This window comes from Ixodes scapularis, unplaced genomic scaffold (genome assembly GCF_016920785.2).
Source record: "Ixodes scapularis isolate PalLabHiFi unplaced genomic scaffold, ASM1692078v2 PGA_scaffold10__122_contigs__length_95168666, whole genome shotgun sequence".
Lineage (NCBI taxonomy): Eukaryota > Metazoa > Arthropoda > Arachnida > Ixodida > Ixodidae > Ixodes > Ixodes scapularis.
In genome coordinates this window covers 74,078,007-74,096,587 of record NW_024609836.1, presented here as the reverse complement: position 1 = coordinate 74,096,587, position 18,581 = coordinate 74,078,007, and the positions used below count along the sequence as shown (strand labels likewise).

Below are 18,581 nucleotides of genomic sequence, written 5' to 3'. Positions count from 1 at the left end.
GCTTAAATTGGAAGGACACTTTGTTTAGGAACAGGGACAGCTGAGGAAATTCGGCAACTGGGGGAACCCTCCGAGGTATTGTAGGGAACCCCTAAAGTTATTCCGAAGGACCCTTGACGGTGCCTGGGGAACCCGAGTTCCTAGGAACTCAGTTTAAGAATGCGTGCTCCAGCCGACAAGCAAACGGAAACTGTCCCCCTCCGTAGATCACAGGATTCGAGTTGTGCTGCGAACGAAGCACCACCTGCACTGTGCAGTCAAGTAACTTGGTGTATGGGACGGTTGCCACAAAATGCCGTCTTCCTTCTGACAAACCGTTGGCCGCAATGTTGGCAAGCAATTTCAGCTGTTTGTCACTTGCCGGTTTGCATGCGAATCACAATTCACTGGCGCCGTTTTAATGCAGAATGCGTCGTATGGCTTAACAACTTCGGTAACAAGCTCTCGCAACGGGAGACAGTAGATTGAGCGCTGTGTCGGCGTCCAATCTGCACCTCGTACCTGCACGCTTGCCGCCGTTTTCTTCGCCGTTGTAACCCTGAACTGGTGCATTTGACAGTCGAGCGCTAACAGCCAAAGCTCTTTTACGCCACCAACCATGCCGAGAAACTTGAGCTCACCTTAGCCTGAGATGCTTCTTCTTGATTGTTCGCAGGCACGAAGACGACTGTTGCTGGCCGTCCTCTTCGTCGTCGCCTGCGATTTGGGAAGGAAGTCTCGAGTAACGGTGCCACTCTTTACGAGGCGTGACGAAGAGCGTCGCAAGAGCGGGAACTCACTGGGAGGGTTCAGAATGCTCGGACCGTTCTGCAGTGACAGCATGGTGGCAGCGGCGTCCACATCCTGATCTGTAAAGGCCCAACAACAGACAGGTCACGGGTCAAGTCGAGTGGACAAGAAACAAGTCGGGTAAGGGGGCAAACAGCTGTTACGGCTCCTCTCGGCTTTCTACAAAAATTAGGACGTCTCCTTGCATGCCGTTCAGATGACATTTTATGGCGGCACTTTCTTTTGATGTCTCAAGAGGCCATACGAAAGTGGTAACAAAACAGGATTTGCGGTAAACCGTCGAAAGGAACAAAACAAAAGCTAACCTTTCGTTGAAGAAGCGGCTAGCCTCTTTGACAGGAAAGGAAAAAGTGCTGCAAAAAGGAAAAAAAAAATGAACCGAAGATGTGTCACCATGGCTTTGGAGAAAAACACTGCCTAACGCTATCTTTCCTAAACTTCCCATTTTCCTCCAATTTCCAACACCGACTTGTCAAAACAGATACGCAAAAGACGAAAAAACAAAAAGTAAAAATCTATTAGGAGCAGATGCAATATCTCTACGAAGCTTTCCCTCCACCTCTAAACATCCATTCTCTTTCAAATAACTTAGCATGCTTCCATTGCTTTTTTTTGTTTTTGTTTTTCTGCACATGCTCTGCTTAAAGGTTGAGTTACTTGTTGATACGTGTTCACTAAAGTGTATTGTAAACATCGCTTGCTTCATTGCAATCGTCTTCAATTATAGGGAGAAAACAAACAAAGAAAAAAATGGGTAGGGACAAGAAGCGAGAGTGGTGGGCAAGTAGAGAGCCTAGAATGACAGACTTTCAGATATGTTACAAGGCCGCGCAACTAATGGACACCATCATGTGCTTCAAGTCGTCACCAATAGGACACATCAGAGGGTTGCCCGACCATCCGCAAGCCATGAAGGTTTAAACATTTGTCTTTGTATTTACTACAGCACCGACAATCTTGACCCATGCAACCAGCCTATGAAGATTCCATATCTAGAATAACCTAAGTTGCTTGACTTTTGTGTTGTGACCCAATTAAGGTTGATCGAGCGTGTACGTCTACACATTATGGCCAGTAATGCTTCTTAGGGGTTAGATGGTTTGACAAACTTTGTAAGGAAGATTCATCACTCATGGCGCAACAAAAGACGCAGGACATCACATACCTGCGTCTGTATCCTATACATCTAGATCTAAACTGGTGACACTAATTTCAAACTCGTACAAGCTAAAAGGTCACAGGCACTTGAAGCCTTCACAGAATTCACTTGAAGTGCCAAATATTCCGACAATTTCACATTGTTCCGGCTAAAAGGGTCAAAAGTGAACAAGGTTGCACTAACACAAAGCCACAAATCACACTCACTTGGTGATGGGACATTGGTGTGGATCTGTGTGGAGTCCAATGGCATCGTCCTATCGCTACTGCAAAAGAAACAACCCTTACACACGTCCCTCGGTTTGCAATTAAAAAAACAGGCAAGTTGCGAACGTTAAACGGGTATTTCTAAGAGCTAAAACGCACAATTTTATTCTCAAGAGTTTCGAGCGCATCAAAACGCCACCAAACGACTGCCGCCAACAATATTCGGAAGTGCTGCACAAACTGCCGCGCAAATATTTTGGTCAGCACTGATATCTCGGTGAAGCGTTTCTAAAAATGAACTTGTGCGCACATTTTAATAATCCTCCATATCAATATGTACTAAAAGTTCAGAAGTGGGTCTTGCGGGAGCGAGTGTACATCTGTCGAGCCAGCGCATAAGTTAGTAGAGCACCACAAGCTCTACCAACCACTTAACCGGCACCGGGTGTTCTAGCAGTTTCGGGAAAGAGAGCAGATTGTGGCTGCCCCCAAGACAACCTTCCACTGCGATCTCGGGGTGACCAAAGACGTCCTCCATAACAAGGTAAATGAAACCAAAATATGCGCGAAAGAGCCGATTGAAATTTGAATGCCAAACAAACAAAAAATTACTACTGTTGGTTGTCTATGAATTGCAGTAGCATTCATCATGTTTACCTCCTTCTTTGGTGCATAGGTCCACGTAATGTCAATTTCCCCGCTAAATTTAGCGGGGAACCTGAATTGCTATGGTAGGTCTCGTGAAATCAAATTTTCCGCCAAATTTAGCAGAGAAACTGTTGGTGCATAGGCCATGTGATGTCAATTTTTTCACTAAGTTTAGCGGGGAACCTGAATTTCCCTGTAGGTCCCGCGACTAGGGTGACCACCTTCCTGATAGCGAAATGCGGGACATGCGGGGCGGGGGGGGTAGAGGAGATTTATTAACACGCACCCCACGAACCGAAGCAGCACAGGATTTAATATCCTGTGCTGTTTATACGTCTACTAATTGTATTGCAGCAATTGAGCTAAAATAATTTGCACTGCCAGTGATATATATTTTTTATGCCAAACCTGTTATTAAATGTGTGGAAATTGAAACGATAAAAATCGACTGAAGCAGAACTCAATGCATCAAATGGAGTAAAGAAACAGTAAATCTTTTTCGGGTTATAGTTTCCTGTCAACGCTTACTTTTATCAACATGGTCATACATAAATTTTTAACATTATGTTCTTTTTCGACCGTTGTGAGTGGCAGGATATCTTTGCATTGTGTAGCTGTCTTCACGAAAAAAAAAATCCACAGCAACTTTTTTGCATTGACACAGCGATATGAAAATAATTACAATAATTTATATTTAAACTTTTGGCGAGCAATTCTTCTTACAATATTTTGCCACTAAGGGGAGAGAGACAACGAAGAATGAGCATAATTTTAAACCTGAGACTGGAGATACGGACAAGATTCAAACACAGAACGACACTTCATCTATGTCGTTCTGTGTTTGTCCCTTGTCTGCATCCCCAGTCTCGGGTTCACAACTATGCTCAATTTACACCAGCTTGCCTGCACCCTCACTATTGCTTCATAAGAATGAGCATCAGTTCTCTTGCAAGAACGACGGTCGCTTCCCGCAATGCCTGGATAGAAAATGGCGTACCATTGCGATTCACACGATTACGAGCGACCTCCGCGCTTCCCCGTGCCCTGTTATTCGGCAGTGCCATGGGTTGCAGAGTAAATTTTACGACAGGATGAAATGCGGGACATTTTAAAGATTTGGAAATTTTTCGCGGGGCGCGGGGCACGCGCCCTCAATGCGGGACAGTCCCGTGAGTCGCAGGACGGGTGGTCACCCTACCCGCGACGACAGGTCATGTGACATCAATTTTCTCGCCAAATTTAGCAGGATAACTGAATTGGTGCATAGGTCACGTTATGTTAAATTTTCTGCTGAATTTTGCGGGGATACTGAATTGATGCATGGTGATGCGTCGTGTCAATCTTTCCGCAAAATTTAACTGGGAAACTGAATTTGTCTTTAAGTCCGTGATGTCAGGTCACGTGACATTAACTTTCCCGCCAAATTTAGCCGGAAAACTGAATTGGTGCATAGGCCACGTGACGTGAATTTTCCCATTAACTTTAGCGGGGAAACCTACTGCACATTAGGAGGCCAGAAAGGTCCACGAAATCAGGGGAGGGGAGGGTAGCTAAATAATGCTGTGGCATTAAAAGAGCTGCAGACCATAAACAGTAACAAGGTGCAGACACACAAAACAGCACACACAAGCAGCAGAGCTAACGCTGGAGAGGAGGCAACCTCCTCTCCAGAGCTGGCTCTGCAAAAGTGGCAAGAGGTGGGAGAAGCTTCCCCCGAACTCCTGTCGCCGATCATAGAAACGCCGGCCCATTCGATCCAACCCTGCCTTGAGCACGTCGAGAGGAGGGTCCTCACCAGTTGAGAGAAGAAGGCACTGATCGGGGGGTGACCCGTGAGGAGCCCCAGCTGCTGAGCTGGGTGTAGGGGAAGCAGGGGGTCTTGCGCATGGCCTGCAGCAGGTTGGGCCGGTACTCCGGGTCGATACACCAGAGGGAGCCCTTGCCCACGTTCTGGCCACGGTCCTTGTCCACCTTGCGGAAGCACTTGTTCAGCGACAGGTTGTGCCGCACAGAGTTCTTCCAGCCCGTGGGGGCGCTCTCGAAGTATGGGAAGTGGCCCAGGATCCAGGCGTAGATGTCCTTCACCGGCAGTGCCTTGCCTGCAGACTCCTCAATGGCCATGAAGATGAGGCAGCTGAACGAGTAGGGTGGCTTGGAGTTGACGTGCACCTGAAAAGGGGCGGGGGGTCGCCTTTAATGCAAGGTCGGAACCGGCCCAGCAGAAGCACGCAAGGCCACCAATAATTCATCGTCAGGGGGGGACACTCACACCATAGAGTTCACATCACAATTCTTGAGATTAAGGTCCACCATTCTTTTTATACTATGCATGCCACTGACGTCTTCGTTCAAAATAAAGCTAAAAGCTGCTTTGTGTGTATTAAAGCGTTGCCAGTAACATCCACAAGGACCACCAACCGATCTAGTCTGTTTGGCCCTAAAATTAGAAATGTGGGAGCTACGTTTGCCGGACCAATCAACCATCTCCCTTTCGTCACCAAACTTAGCTCTCTGCACATGGATATGGATGGGAGCAGGATCATGTGGCGAAAGATTGATGTACCGCGGGTTCAACGAGCTTGTAGCTTTTACTGCCCTGTCAGCTTAACAGTGAAGGAACTCTAGTCACTGACGTCCATGGCCCCAGTAATCCCATGTTGCTGGCGACGCCTTAGTGTATGCAAAGACACAGCAAAACACCACTTGCAAGGTCTGTACCTCAGCCGGTCTTCAAGCTTTGTCTCGCACAAAGACACCGGCATTATGCACTGTATAAAGAGAGGCTGACGTGCACTCAAACAACTTAACTTCTGTGCAAAACAAAAATGTCTAACCTTTCATCCGTTTTCTTTTCACACTTCCCTGTCGCTCTCTTTCTTGTTTTGTTCTCTCGGGACAGCCATTGTCAGAACTTGCAATTTGCCGCATTCTGCTCCCGTCTTTACGGTAACGTCGGACTGTTTTCTTACGTTACGCCGTGATGCGACTGCGGGTCACCGGCACATTCCTGGTTCGTATGCCGCTTGCCAAGCACTTCCTTGGATTCGTTGCCACACTTCACACAAAGCACAGCTGTCCTGGTGACATTCAAGCCCTCTTTACGAAATCACACTGTACTGTGTGAATGGGTCTTTGTACTATGCTTCGTCTCGCCATAAGTGAGAACGTAGCTGATGCTACGAGTCAACTGGGCCATTCAAACAGAGCCGAAAGTGCAATGTCACAGTGTTCGTAGTCTTTTGGCACGACTAATCGAATCAAGCACACAGTGTGCATCATGGCCTTGTGCTTTTAGTCTGTATGTCCTCTAGGCTTCCACTGAGCTCCGATTTATAATATAGCAGGGTACTGTAGTCGAGCAACTCACCGAACATACTATCAACCCTCGAAAATGCACCTACAGAAAATTTCCGGATAAAGTCATTCCCATTTCATGAGACACGAGAACAAGGCCACTTGTCGAGCCAGTGCATAAGTTGGCTGTGCAGTGCAGGCTCAGCCAACCACTTAACTGGCACAGGATGCTTTGGCAGCACGGAGGAAAGGCCAGAGCATGCAACGCAGATAAAGCCCAGATTTCTCTGTACTGCTGACAAAGGGAACGACGCCACAATGCACTCGGGGTGAACTCCTACCTAGTATGTGCCGTGGAACAAATCACCCTAATGGCAACATCAAGGACGTCTCCGACTGGTTTCACAAAACAAGGATGATAACAATCGTAGTAACTTCTATGCTATTCCAAAATGATTGTATTAACCTGTTTCAGATACTAATCTGAAACAGACATGTTCACACAAGCTCTGAACGTATCAGAAGAAGGCTCAAGCACTTTAGACTAAAACACTTCGATAAAATCCATGCTTCATGTGTTTACAAGTACTGACAACAGTTGTTGCATGAACGCGCAGGGCGCTCGCCACGGTCAAGTGTTGCGCCTGTTTGCTTCCAAGGGCCACACGGGGCTCACGCCTCGTGTATTGGCACATTGGTCGCTACTTGCAAACACAAACACATCGAGGGGCTTTGCAGTCACCGGTAGGAAAAGAATGGCAGACAGGTCCTTCAGTTTCCCGCCTCCAGAGCAAGCTACGCACCTTCGGTAACGCCTCAGCGTCTCAGAGCTCTCGAGCGTGCGTACGCAGCCAATGCCCAACGGAAGGCGGCAGGTTTGAGCTGGAGGCCAGGGCCCGTTTGCTCGAAGCACTAACCGCGGCTAAAGTTAGCCGCAGTACCTAGGAGAGGGATTTTGAGATCACGTGACTGGCTCGGTAGGGATGCGGGGAAACATGGCGGTGTCCCAGTGAGTGAGCGCCGCTCGCTTTGGAACTAATATGTCTTTGTGGTTGCAATATCGGGCGCGTTAGTCAGCAACGAATGGTGCAGGAGGCTTTCGCTTTGCCTTACCCCACTTAAACCGCAAAGCATGGGCAATGAGATCGCCACATTTTTTAGATAGTGTTTCGATTCTGGACACTCCTAAGCCTAAATGAACGCGATAGTTGTCGGCATAGAAACGTCTTTGGAAAGCGGATTGTTGATAGCACACAAAAGCAGACGGCGTCCCAACAGACCTTTTTTCTAAATTATCCAAGCACCGAGGTGCATGCTACGACTGTAGTTGCACGCGTCGCACGTGCTGGCGTCTGCAGTAGTAACCGTTTAAGAGCAAATAGTATAAAACAAATTTTGCCTTGCACGCGCGTTCGTTAAAGCCTTATTATGATTTTTTACTTCAAATCTTTTATAAGAGGAAGGCCAGCGCGCGTGAACCGTAGAATTATACTTCCAGCGTTCTCCTCGCGATGCTTGGATAATTTAGAAAAAAGTCTGTCGGGACGCTGTCTGCTTTTGTGTGCTATCAACAATCTGCTTTCCAAAGACGTTACCATGCCAAATATTATCGGGTTCATTTAGGCTTAGGAATTCCCAGAATCGAAACACTATCTAAAAAATGTGGCGATGTCATTGCCCACGCTTTGCGGTTTAAGTGAGGTAAGACAAAGCGAAAGCCTCCTGCATTATTCGTTGCTGACTAACGCGCCCGATATTGCAGCTACAACGACATATTAGTTTCAAAGCGACCGGCGCTCACTCATGGGGCACCGCCATGTTTCCCCGCATCCCTACCGAGCCAGTCACGTGATCTCAAAATCCCTCTCCTAGGTACTGCGGCTAACTTTAGCCGCGGTTAGCGCTTCGAGCAAACGGGCCCAGGTGTCAGAAAAAGACATCCAGCCAGTTCTCAACCTGCCAGCGACTACAGTTGGGGCAAGATGGCGGTCACCCCCAAACCCTCACCTGCGGGTTGTAGCGCACCTGGCCGGGCGGGCCCCACTCTCGGGATCTGTGCCCTGCCTCCTCCTCCTCCTCTCCCCCGCTGCTGCTCCCGCCTCCGGCCGACTGGGCCTCGTCGCCCCTCTCCTCTTCCTCGTCTCCCTCCCCGCCCTCGGTGGCGGAGCCCCCCTGGCCCCCGCCGGTGGCCAGCCGGCGCAGGAGGTTTGTGTCCTGCAGCCAACTGAGGCTGGTGAGCTCGTCGTCTTGGCCCCCTCCCACTCCCCCTTTGGCCGGGGTGCTGGCACCGGGGGGCGTGGTGCCCCCCCGGCCCCCCACGGGGAGGCCCCCCCCTCCCCGGTGGGGGGGCGCCGCCTGCGCCGCGCTGCCCAGCTCAGCCTCTTCTCGCATTGGCTGCTCCTCTACCGCCATCCTTCGTGCAACTCCTCCGCAACCTGGGCAGAAGAGGGAACGGAACTTTGGGGTGGGGGGCTTGCAACCAGGATCAAGGACTGGACTGCCTGGTGCCTTCCTTAAAGGGAAGCTGAACCGAAATTTTTATTTCAGAAAACAATGCAGAAGTGCTAGGCGGGACGCTACAAACCCGAAAGCATCACTCATAAAGCGATGTCTCCGACGGATGGTCGTATTTTTGTGAAAGAAGAGTGCGCTTGAACAAGGTCAAAAGGGCCTGTGACGTCGCCAATTCTCCTTTCCTCCTCTTCTCGCTTTGACCCCGCGAGTATGCAAAGGGGGAAGGAAGCAAGGCCATTTCCCCTCCTCCTCAACTATTCTACAGGAAACGCGACGTCGCAATTCTCACTCAATCACATCCTTATTTTACAAAAATACAGCCATCCATTTGAGACATCGTTTTACGAGTGGTGTTTTGGAATTTGTGGTGCCCCGTTGAACACTCCTGCTACGTTATCTTGTGAAATCCAAATTTTGGTTCAGCATCCCTTTAAAGGAAGGATGCAACTCAAGAGTTTCATTCGTACGAAATTTGAAGGGCACATTCATAACAATGAAAGAGGATTCATTGCAAAGTCTCAAGCTTATAAGTTAGATACAAAAGAAGGACAACAAAAAGGTGTTTCCTTTTTGTCTAATAATAGGCCCTTCTCAAAATTCAGTGCCATGGTCAAAAACCAGTTTCCCTTTCAAAAACTAATGACGGTCATGAAACTGTATTTTTTTGGGCACCGTCACTTCTGCATGTCAACGGCAGATAAAAGTTTGTTCTTCAATAACCTCATAATTCTTTCTTGATTCGTTTCAGTTTTGATGGTGTGAACATAACAACTGACCAGTACAAAGCGGCGACCCATAAGCACCTTGACTTAATTTCCACCATCAAAAGGCTTTTGAGCTGAAGTTGCGCCAAAAGACTGACTGGAACACACCCCAAAATAAAAGCTTATGCAGCCATTGTATTTCATTTGTGCGTCATGCTGTACTGACATGTCGAGTGTGCAGGGCTTGTATATCTTCCTCTTGGTAGCATCTTCAACTTCCTTCATCAGACTCAAGAAGGGTGCCATTAGTATGGTACAGATACCATCAACGTTACTAGAATACTCAATTGAGAAACTGTCATAGGAGCCCGATTTAAAAAGTGGCTCCTATCAGTACTCGAGAACCAAACTAAACGCGGTCGCAACGCCGCCATTTCTCCCACAGTGGCCACTTTGGGAACTGCACGGATCCACATATTCGTTCAGGTTGAGTCATGCAAGAGCCGGTGCCATCATCTAGCAGTAGCCAGAGTTTCGCATTCGATAGCATCCGCGGTTACTGCTCAGTTTTGGCTTTGATCAGCCATTTTGGTGCCGAAACGTATACAGTGGAAGGGGTCTCAGGGCTGCACACCCCTGTCTCCCAAGCGAATGTGCCATGAAATAATGACTGAAGTTAAGACACACCCAGGTCGGGACGTGCTACCTGAAGTCACCAGTGAGAGACGGCTGTATAAAAACAACATTAATTGTGCCATAAAACCCTGTAAACTAAAATATTCTGCAAACATAATGCTTCTGTTATTTTGTACTAATCTCCAATAAAATTTTCTACAAAAAGAGTTTTTCCATTTGTTTTTATGCAAAAGCATGGTTTCTAAAAGCTCATGGTGACCACAGTAAAGAAAAAAAATTGAGTTGCCATCTTGAAACTTTGAGCCTGGGAGTTTCGGTACTTTAGGAACCTTCAGTGACCCTAGCCATAGCCATATAAAGCAACTTTCATGTTTCAGCTCATCGCTAAAGTGTGGCGCTGTTATCGTATATAGCTTTGTCTTCGTCAATGCCAGCTCTACAGGTTTTAAAGATGTGTTTCCCAACTGACTGTTTTAGTAACGATGGATGCCATACACTGAGATGATGCTAGTGGTCAAAGTTGCCAGACAACTTCAAAAAGTGTCTAGTCGCCAGATCTACGAGTTATACCTTTGAAGAGTTCCATTAACATACATCAAATGAGCACTGCACCCACCGAGGAGTGAGAATTGGCAGTTCTTTTGGTGAAACGCACAGTATAACGCCTGTATAAGAGATGGAAGAAAAGAATGCCTGCACGCAGACATGAGCTTTGAGCAGTAATGCACCATTTAGCCGTGCCTAAAACATTAACTTCTAAGCATTTGTGACTGGCAAACTCTCCTTGTCATTTAGTTGTGCCTTCACAGCACCACTTTTACTGATGTTTCAGTGAAGAGAAAGGTGCATGAATTTTGATTCACTTGTTTTGTAATCATTATTTTTTTCAACAAAAAAAAAACATTTAGTTACTAAAATATATTTTTTTAAACTAGCTTGTTAAGCACTTTATTAAATAAAAAAAAGAAGACTTTCCATTTAAAAGCGGGCATTATAGGTTCAGGCGACTGGCACAACAGAGTTTGGCTTTTCCTTATAATGAAAGTGATCGCTGCACACCAGCTACGTCTAATTGCTTGCCAAGGGGCTAAATACACACTTCCTTAAACCCAAAACCAAAAAATGACATAACATCAAGCAACCTGACCACAAGATAGATTCACGACATTCCCATTTTTTTTTTTATTCCCCGAACAAACAAGGCACACAAGAGAGTGTGCATAGCAAAGCGTCACACATCATCCCTACCAACAATTAAACATGACATTTCTGTACTTGCAAGTGATATGCCACAATAAACACTAAGTCTGAGCACTCAACTGGGTGCAGTAATCTAATCAGAAATGTCGAGCTGTGCAAGTTCTTTTAGACTCACTATCCTTGTGTAGGCAGCATAATTTTTTTTTTTTAGGCTTTCCAGGTCAACATTTGAGAGGTACAGGAAGGATGCCTACCAAAACTACTGCAGCAAACTTTTTTTTTTCGGAAGTTTGTCAGTAGAATTACTTAAATACTTATGTATCCACTGTTAAGAAAAAAAATTATATGCACGCACATGAGCTAATGGCCACCGCATTGCAGATGAGCTTCAGTGAACGGAATTCGAGATCTTTGCTGACTTTCCGAATGCTCCAGATGTGCCCAAAGCAAAAAGCAAAGGGTACACACCATAAAATAACCACGGAGGGGCGTCCAAAAGATCAAATATAATAATATATAACACATCGCGTGACAAAACACACACACACACACCAACGGTTATGAACGTAAACAAAAACGGCAGATGTAGACAGGCGCTAGCTAGCGGGTCCCAAGTTTCGCTTGGAAACCACTAAACATGCGCCTAGAAACCACGAAGCAAAACACATGCAAACTGCGCGCGAGAACTATGGCTGCGAGCAGCGGCAATGCCTTGTGGAACCACATCTCTCTCCAAACAACACGCGAACAATGAGCACTCGTGCAAGATAAAAAAACAAAACGAAAAGAACACCAAAACCTCAGCAAGAATGAGACCCCAGTCCCAAAGCAGCGACGTAAGACGCCGAGGCACATCAAAAATCGTCAGGCGTCCCCCCGAAGCGTTTGGCCCTTAGCAACTGACGGCGGCGTCCCAGCAACCAACCGCCCAAAACACGATCTCGTCCCGCCGACATAAGGTGTTCGCGTCGCCCTAGCGAATCTTCTTTTCCTCACCTACATGACAGCGAACAATCGACGGCAGCGGCGACTGCACAGCACGAAGGTGTCGGCGACAAATCCAAGATCAAGGGGGGAGAGCCGCCAAGAAGAATAAAACGAAAACGAGGGCTACCCGCGCCGTAGTCGAGCGAGCGCCGAGCAGACGACGAAAAAAACCCAAAACAGACGAAGCTCTCTCCAGCGCACGGACAAGCCCGCCAAACCCGCCAAAGCAGGAGATCTCGCGCGATCCCGAAGCTCGCGCGAGAAGTCCGTTGTCTGGGGCAACGCGCAAATGCCAACCAGCGAAGCGCACTTCGCCGCAACACGTGTTCTCTTATCATTTTGTTATTATTATTGAAAATATTATTCCGTACGCTCCGTCCCTTTCCCCACCGACCTCACGCAACGCTTTTGTGTGCACATTATTTTTAACTTATTTTAAACATTAAAAACAACGCAGCCTGTTTTTTTTTGTTTTTTTTTTTGTTTTTTTTACTTGACGCGAGACGGCAAAAAAAAAAAAAACGCGGTGGTGGCGTGCCCACAACCGCCTCCGCCGGGTCAGAAATCGACGTTTGTCAAGTGCAATTTCCGAACACGTCAAACGCTGGTATGCGTAGATCTCAAACCTCTTCTCTTTTTTTTTTTTTTTTTTTTTTTTTTTTTGAGGCCGGAGAGGCCTGAGACAGAAAAGCTAAGCGAATCGGACCTAAATAATCGTTAAAAACAAAACAACATCGTTATAAAAACAGCAACGGCAAAAAACAACACTTCCGAGCCCACTCCAATTTGCTTTGTCTAAAGCGCTAGACACTAACCAGTACAGTCTAGTCGTCGAAAGTAAGATAGAAAGCAATGTTCAAGGAAAACACTAGACGAGACAACCTCGTGACAAATAGGCTTTTCTTAAAAGCCAGCCCCCCCCCCCCCCCCCCAACCCGCCGTTTTTTCTCCACTTCGTTTTACGCGACTTTTCGACAAAACCGGCACAATTGACGTGAAAAGAGCGCTGCTGCTCCCGTCCCGTCCCCTTCCTCCCTCCCTGCCCTCCTCCTCCGCTTCTTCCTCCTCCTCCCCCTCCCCCATTTTTCCAACTGATCAAATAAGTGCTTCGACGAGAGAAAAACATATTGCGCATAAAATGCATCAACTGCCGAAAACATCTATGTAACGACGTTACCCACACGAAAGGCGACACTGAACCATCTCGTAAGATACAAAAAAAAAAAAAGGGGGGGGGGGCGGGGGGGAGGAGGACGAGATTGCTTGGTAACCATGGTAACGTGACGCGCGCGTTCGTACCTCTCTCTTCCGTTCTTCAGCGCCCTTTCGAACACCTAATTCAGGCGTCATAGTTGCCATGACGACAACAGCAACACACAACGCACACACGCACGCTCTCTGTTGCTACGTTGTATGGCCGCAGAGAGGGAATTGAGATGAGGAGCACTGGGATGAGCAGGAGCGCACGCGCCAAGACACGAGACGAGTCCGGCGGTTGTCACGGCAACCACACTGCACGCACCGCTGATCAGTTTTCCTATACAAAATGTAAATAAAAAAAAAAACGCGTCTTTTTTTTCTTTTTTTGACAGGCAGACAATGGTAGGGAGGCATAGCCAAGGCATTCTGGGATAACACGCGATCGGAAAATGCATCCATAGACGACCCTTTCCGGTTCTAGGCCCCCAGCGTGACAGCGATCAGATACATGTTTTACGAATAGCAGTAAAACTGATAGAAAAGGACCCTTTTGCTGTTTACCAACATGAACTGCCACTCGCGCCCTAAGCGACTTCCGTTCAGTCTGTCTTTGCAGGCTAGTCGAGCCTGCTTATGTCACCGGTGCTAGAAAGCATAAAAAATAAAAATGCTACACGGACAACAAAGTTGGAGATTTAACGAGGGCCCGCGGCTGTACAATTTAACGTCTTGGAGGTGGCAAGCTGGTTTACAAGAACATTCGAAAAATGTTAACACATCTCGCGCTTCTTCGTTCTTTTGCCGTGCACCTGGAGAGTCGGTGGTTAAAACATTTCATCGACATTTCAAACAGTGGTGCTAAAGGGGCCCTGCAACAACTTTTTTTACTTGTTTTTAATTTGCACCGAACCTGAGCCACTGAACGTAGTAACTTAATAAAACTTTTCTCGAATTTCGCTTCATTTTAAAAGTTATAGGCAAATTACATTACAAAAACAAGCAAAAAAATAACCTCCTTCATGACATCATTGGTCGTGGCTTGAGTGATCACGGCGAGTGCTCACGGCTGCCGCACTTCAAATCAACGGCTCAAGAGGGCGCCACTAAAGCATGTTCTGGATAAGCTGTATGAAGCGGGCAGCCAGGGCGGCTCGCATTGCATTTGCTGCGCGATTAAACACAAATTCGGCATGAAACTTCATTGGCCACAAACGACAGCAAACACGGGGTAATGATCAGTTCAGAACGGGAGCCACTTCGCGCTGCCATTCCGTCAAACGGCCAAATTACAAGCCAAACCTCGCCAAAGGCCTTCGGAACGATCGGGACCGGACAGATCCTCGAGCCGGTATAAGACCGCAGCGTCGCCGCGTACATCCGGGACCTTTCTACGCTTGCCGCTCGTCGGTGCTGGATCCCACTACCCCTTTCTAGTATGCGCCGCCTTTTCTCTGCTTGGTGGCGGGTATGTCGACGTGTCATTTCTTGTTTCCGGACTTTATAAACTCTATTTGTTTCTTTTCTGATCTAAAATACTGGAAAAAAAACTACTTTCATGAATAATTGAAATGGTTCGCGCCACTTACATTTTGTATTTCAACTAAAAAAAAAGCTTTTAGCAGATCTGACTAGTAGTAAGGCCAGGACCAAATACTTCACATATCGCGCGCATTCGGCACCGCGGGTCGCCCCCGTAAGTGGAGGAGGTTTCCGCGTCGTCCGGTTAAAATATGACGCACTGATATTTAGTTACTCTCTCCGTGCCCGCTGGCTTGCCCGAACCCCAAAAACGTGGAAAACGCAAAAAAGTTAGATGCAAGGAGGGGTTTGTTAATTCTTTTTATGAACCGGAAGTTCTCTGGGACGTCATAGAGTAACTGCGGGGCGTTATTGCCTCGAGATCGAACCGTCTCGCCATCGTACGGCCGAAATTGGAAACATGCGAAAGCGATACTGCCGTGCACCGTCTGCTACGGGCGCACGTTCAAAAGCATGGATCTCAACGACGCAAGCCCATTTCCGGCTGAGCTGAGCCCCCCCCCCCCCCCCCCCCTCCCAATTAAGCCATTGTTTTTGTTGTCGTTTTTTGCTACTAAAGGTTCTGTTGTATCGTTTCACATGTGTAGAGATTCAGCAAAGCGATTATTGTTAAGTCGGATGCTTCCATAATCTTATTGTGGTTTGTATTAATAATGGACCGAACCTGCCGAACTTCAGATTTGGCAAAGTTCGGCAAATGCCGCCCTTTTGAAAGAAAGTACGGCAAAAATTCGGCAAAAATTCGGCAAATGTCTGTGCACGCGCCAGAACTCGAGGGGGCCAACGGGGTCATGAATTGCAAACGGACGCCGTGCAGTCGTGCCATTACTATCACACAGTGTAGTACTACAAGTGGCTATGGCGAGGTGCGGAGTAGGCAACATGGTAACTATGTGTTTGTCAGCCTTTGAGAGTGTGGTTTTCTTCAATATTTTCTGCCTCAAGAAGAGAAGTTCGACCCGAAATGGACGCAAAAATGACGCAGTCCACTGCGCAAGTGACAAATGGTGCGGTACATTCGGGATAATGCGGTTTTCGTTTTATCTTTCCAGTGACGCAACGAGGTAGTTGCAACGTTGGCAAGTACTTTAGAGCACTCCTCGCCATTATAGCAATCCTGTTTTCGGCTCACAAGTAGTTTGCGCCAAAACAAAATAATACTGGTTTTCAATTAGCGTTATTCCACGGTTTTCACCTATCCGCATAAAACTAAACACAGAACTACCATGCTCGACGTTGCACATCCGACATTCCTAATTCTTCCCATTTTCCTAAACGTCTGGTGTGTCCTAACATCAGAAAGCGGCATTTAGAGGTTAAAAACGATGTTGCAAATATGGGACGCACACCTTCATGCAAAGCTGAAGTGACTCAAATAGAAAAATATGATATTTACAATAATATATTGTTATCTCTTCCGGTGAAGGCTCAACAGCCTGTTCCATTCATCTTCACGTACAAAATTGTGACTCACAGAAAAAAGTATAGAACACAGTGTTACCGCCTTTTTTGCAACAATAAACACTTGCAGTCTGCAGGGATGAGGCCTCAAAACCGAAACTTGTGTATCGTGGCTGCGCAGACTGCTACTGCTACTACCCAACCGCGTTGTCATACCACTTCTGCAAGAAGTTACATTAAAATTACTAGTAAACACACAAAAATTATACCGATCCCACATATTGTATAATGTCGCCTTATTTAGTAATAACTGTGCCAATATACATTAAAAATAAACTTCAAATCTTTTTTCACACAAAAATATGATATCTAAACTTTCAGGTCTAGCAACAATGTATTTTTGACGAATGTTAGCCAAACATTTAAAAAAGTTCAGCTAAAATTCGGCTTTGCCGAATCACAAGATTGCGTGCAAGTGGCGACCGTCAATGTTGCCGGACGAACTTCTAAAAAGGGGGGGTGTCTATTAGTGGCATCTGATTACGCCACGGCCAGATACTTCGAGATACGCAACTATGATTTGCAATGGCAAACCAAGCACTGCGTCGTCACTTGGTTGACGCGTGGTGAAGGTAACCGCAATTTTTGAAGAGTGGAGTGTTTTTTTTTTTTTTTCAACGAAACTTTTATTAAAAAACATTTTTTCTTTCGTCTTTGTATCTAAATTTAGCAGGAAAAATGATGTCTTGTGACGACACCACTAGACAATGTGTCGTCACGCCATCCGACCAAGTAGCGTGACGTCAGGTGACGTGACGATGTCCCCGCTAAGTGGGGGTAAATTATTAACCAATATATGCTCTTCCTTCTCCGAAACGACTGTTAAATGTTTTCGAAACAAAATTTAAATGGGCGCTCCTGAAGTACCGCATTTCCACGCGTTATAAAACTTTGGAGACAAAAATCGCTGGAAATTTTTTTACTAAACAAAAGAACAAAAGGAAAGGGCATGAGAGCTTACCTTGCTCCAAGTTCCCTCTCCTCGAAGACTATCCTCCCTGTACTGGGACATAAGGACTGTTTTCAGGAGTGCCACGACAGCCTGCAAAAAAGAGGAGAGATCGCAGAAGCGTTAGATAACTTAGATAACTATCCGTCAATCCCACTTTATCAAGCATAGAGTTAAACCCCAGAAATAACAAAAAGTAATACAGTGAACCGCAACGACGAATTGAGGTGCTTTTTCACATTTATGTTTTATTAACCATCGCTAAAGAGGTAAAAAAAGACAGCACCACTTAGGTTCACAACGTTAGCAAGATTCGCATGTACTGTTCAATAAAAGCTGCTACTTTTATGCATACTAAAACAACTCAATTCTTAAAATTAAATTGTGCTGATGTCTTTTGCGCAAAAATGCACTCCCGATGCTTTCGAGGGAACACCCTTCATTTTACTAGCCCAGTTCAGTCAGTGGCACAAAAATCAAAACGAAAGAGTGCCACGCCGTAAAACTTCTATGTGTGTTTACAAATGATGTGTTTCCATCTACCCATAAAACAAATTTACCGTATCATACACAGCCACTCACCATCATGCCGATAATAAAATATTCACCAAGGAAAAAAAAAATTAGACAACACGACAACAGTGTTATCTTCGAAAATTCCTTACGTAATAATTTCCGTAAATAAACACACCCTCCCTTTCCCTCCTTCCCTTCAACTCCAATGCTTTTCTTCTTTTTTATTTAAAACGTGGGATTAAAGGTATGCGCTCCAGAAGCATCATATTCTCGCGGAGCGGTTTAAAAGCGATCTCTTCGAAACCGAACCAAACTCCACGTTCACTCAACTGCTTCGTGCGGCCTTTTAATTGCTAAATTCCGAAGACGCGATGAAAACAAACTAATAAAAAGAAGTGTGGGGGCCCCGGAGGGGTCAGGTATGCCGACACCCCCTCTCCCTTTCGCGTTCTTCGCGGCTCGTCGTGGCACGCAAGGGAAAGGGTGCGTTCGATCAAAGCGCACGCGCCGTGAGTCCGCACCGCCGTTGCCCGGGGCAACGCTCCGCGGCGTCCCCTTCGTCGGTCAAGTACCACGTGACTCTCCCCAGTCCCAAATAAACGGCACACGGGGATCGGTACACCCCGACGAGGAGCCAGCTCGCACTTCCAATAAAGAACGGCACCACTCGATGACTCGAAACACTGCTTCCCCTCCCCAGAATCACAGTGATGCCGCCTGAAAAGGTCTACCCACTATCCTTTCAATCAGAACCAATGGGAGCTCGGCATGGTTCTGAC

The 18,581-nt window shown here is 46.7% G+C and overlaps 1 protein-coding gene across 4 annotated transcripts in view; it reads right to left on the bottom strand.

Moving 5' to 3' along the window:
• The window catches only part of LOC8051529 (forkhead box protein N2), a 29,883-nt gene that overhangs the window by 6,196 nt on the left and 5,106 nt on the right, over positions 1–18,581 (bottom strand). Inside the window, exons 2-8 of one of the 4 annotated variants that reach the window (XM_029989381.4) lie at positions 17,299–17,379; positions 8,122–8,531; positions 4,598–4,971; positions 2,155–2,213; positions 1,095–1,142; positions 780–848; positions 621–696 (exon numbers count right to left, since the gene is read on the bottom strand). In XM_029989381.4, the coding sequence (XP_029845241.2) occupies positions 621–696; positions 780–848; positions 1,095–1,142; positions 2,155–2,213; positions 4,598–4,971; positions 8,122–8,508 (1,013 nt within the window). In that variant the 5' untranslated portion in view covers positions 8,509–8,531; positions 17,299–17,379. Of the gene's footprint in view, positions 1–620; positions 697–779; positions 849–1,094; positions 1,143–2,154; positions 2,214–4,597; positions 4,972–8,103; positions 8,532–17,298; positions 17,380–18,581 lie in introns of all 4 variants that reach the window. The other 3 variants (XM_029989380.4, XM_029989379.4, XM_029989382.4) reach the window with 3 other exon arrangements.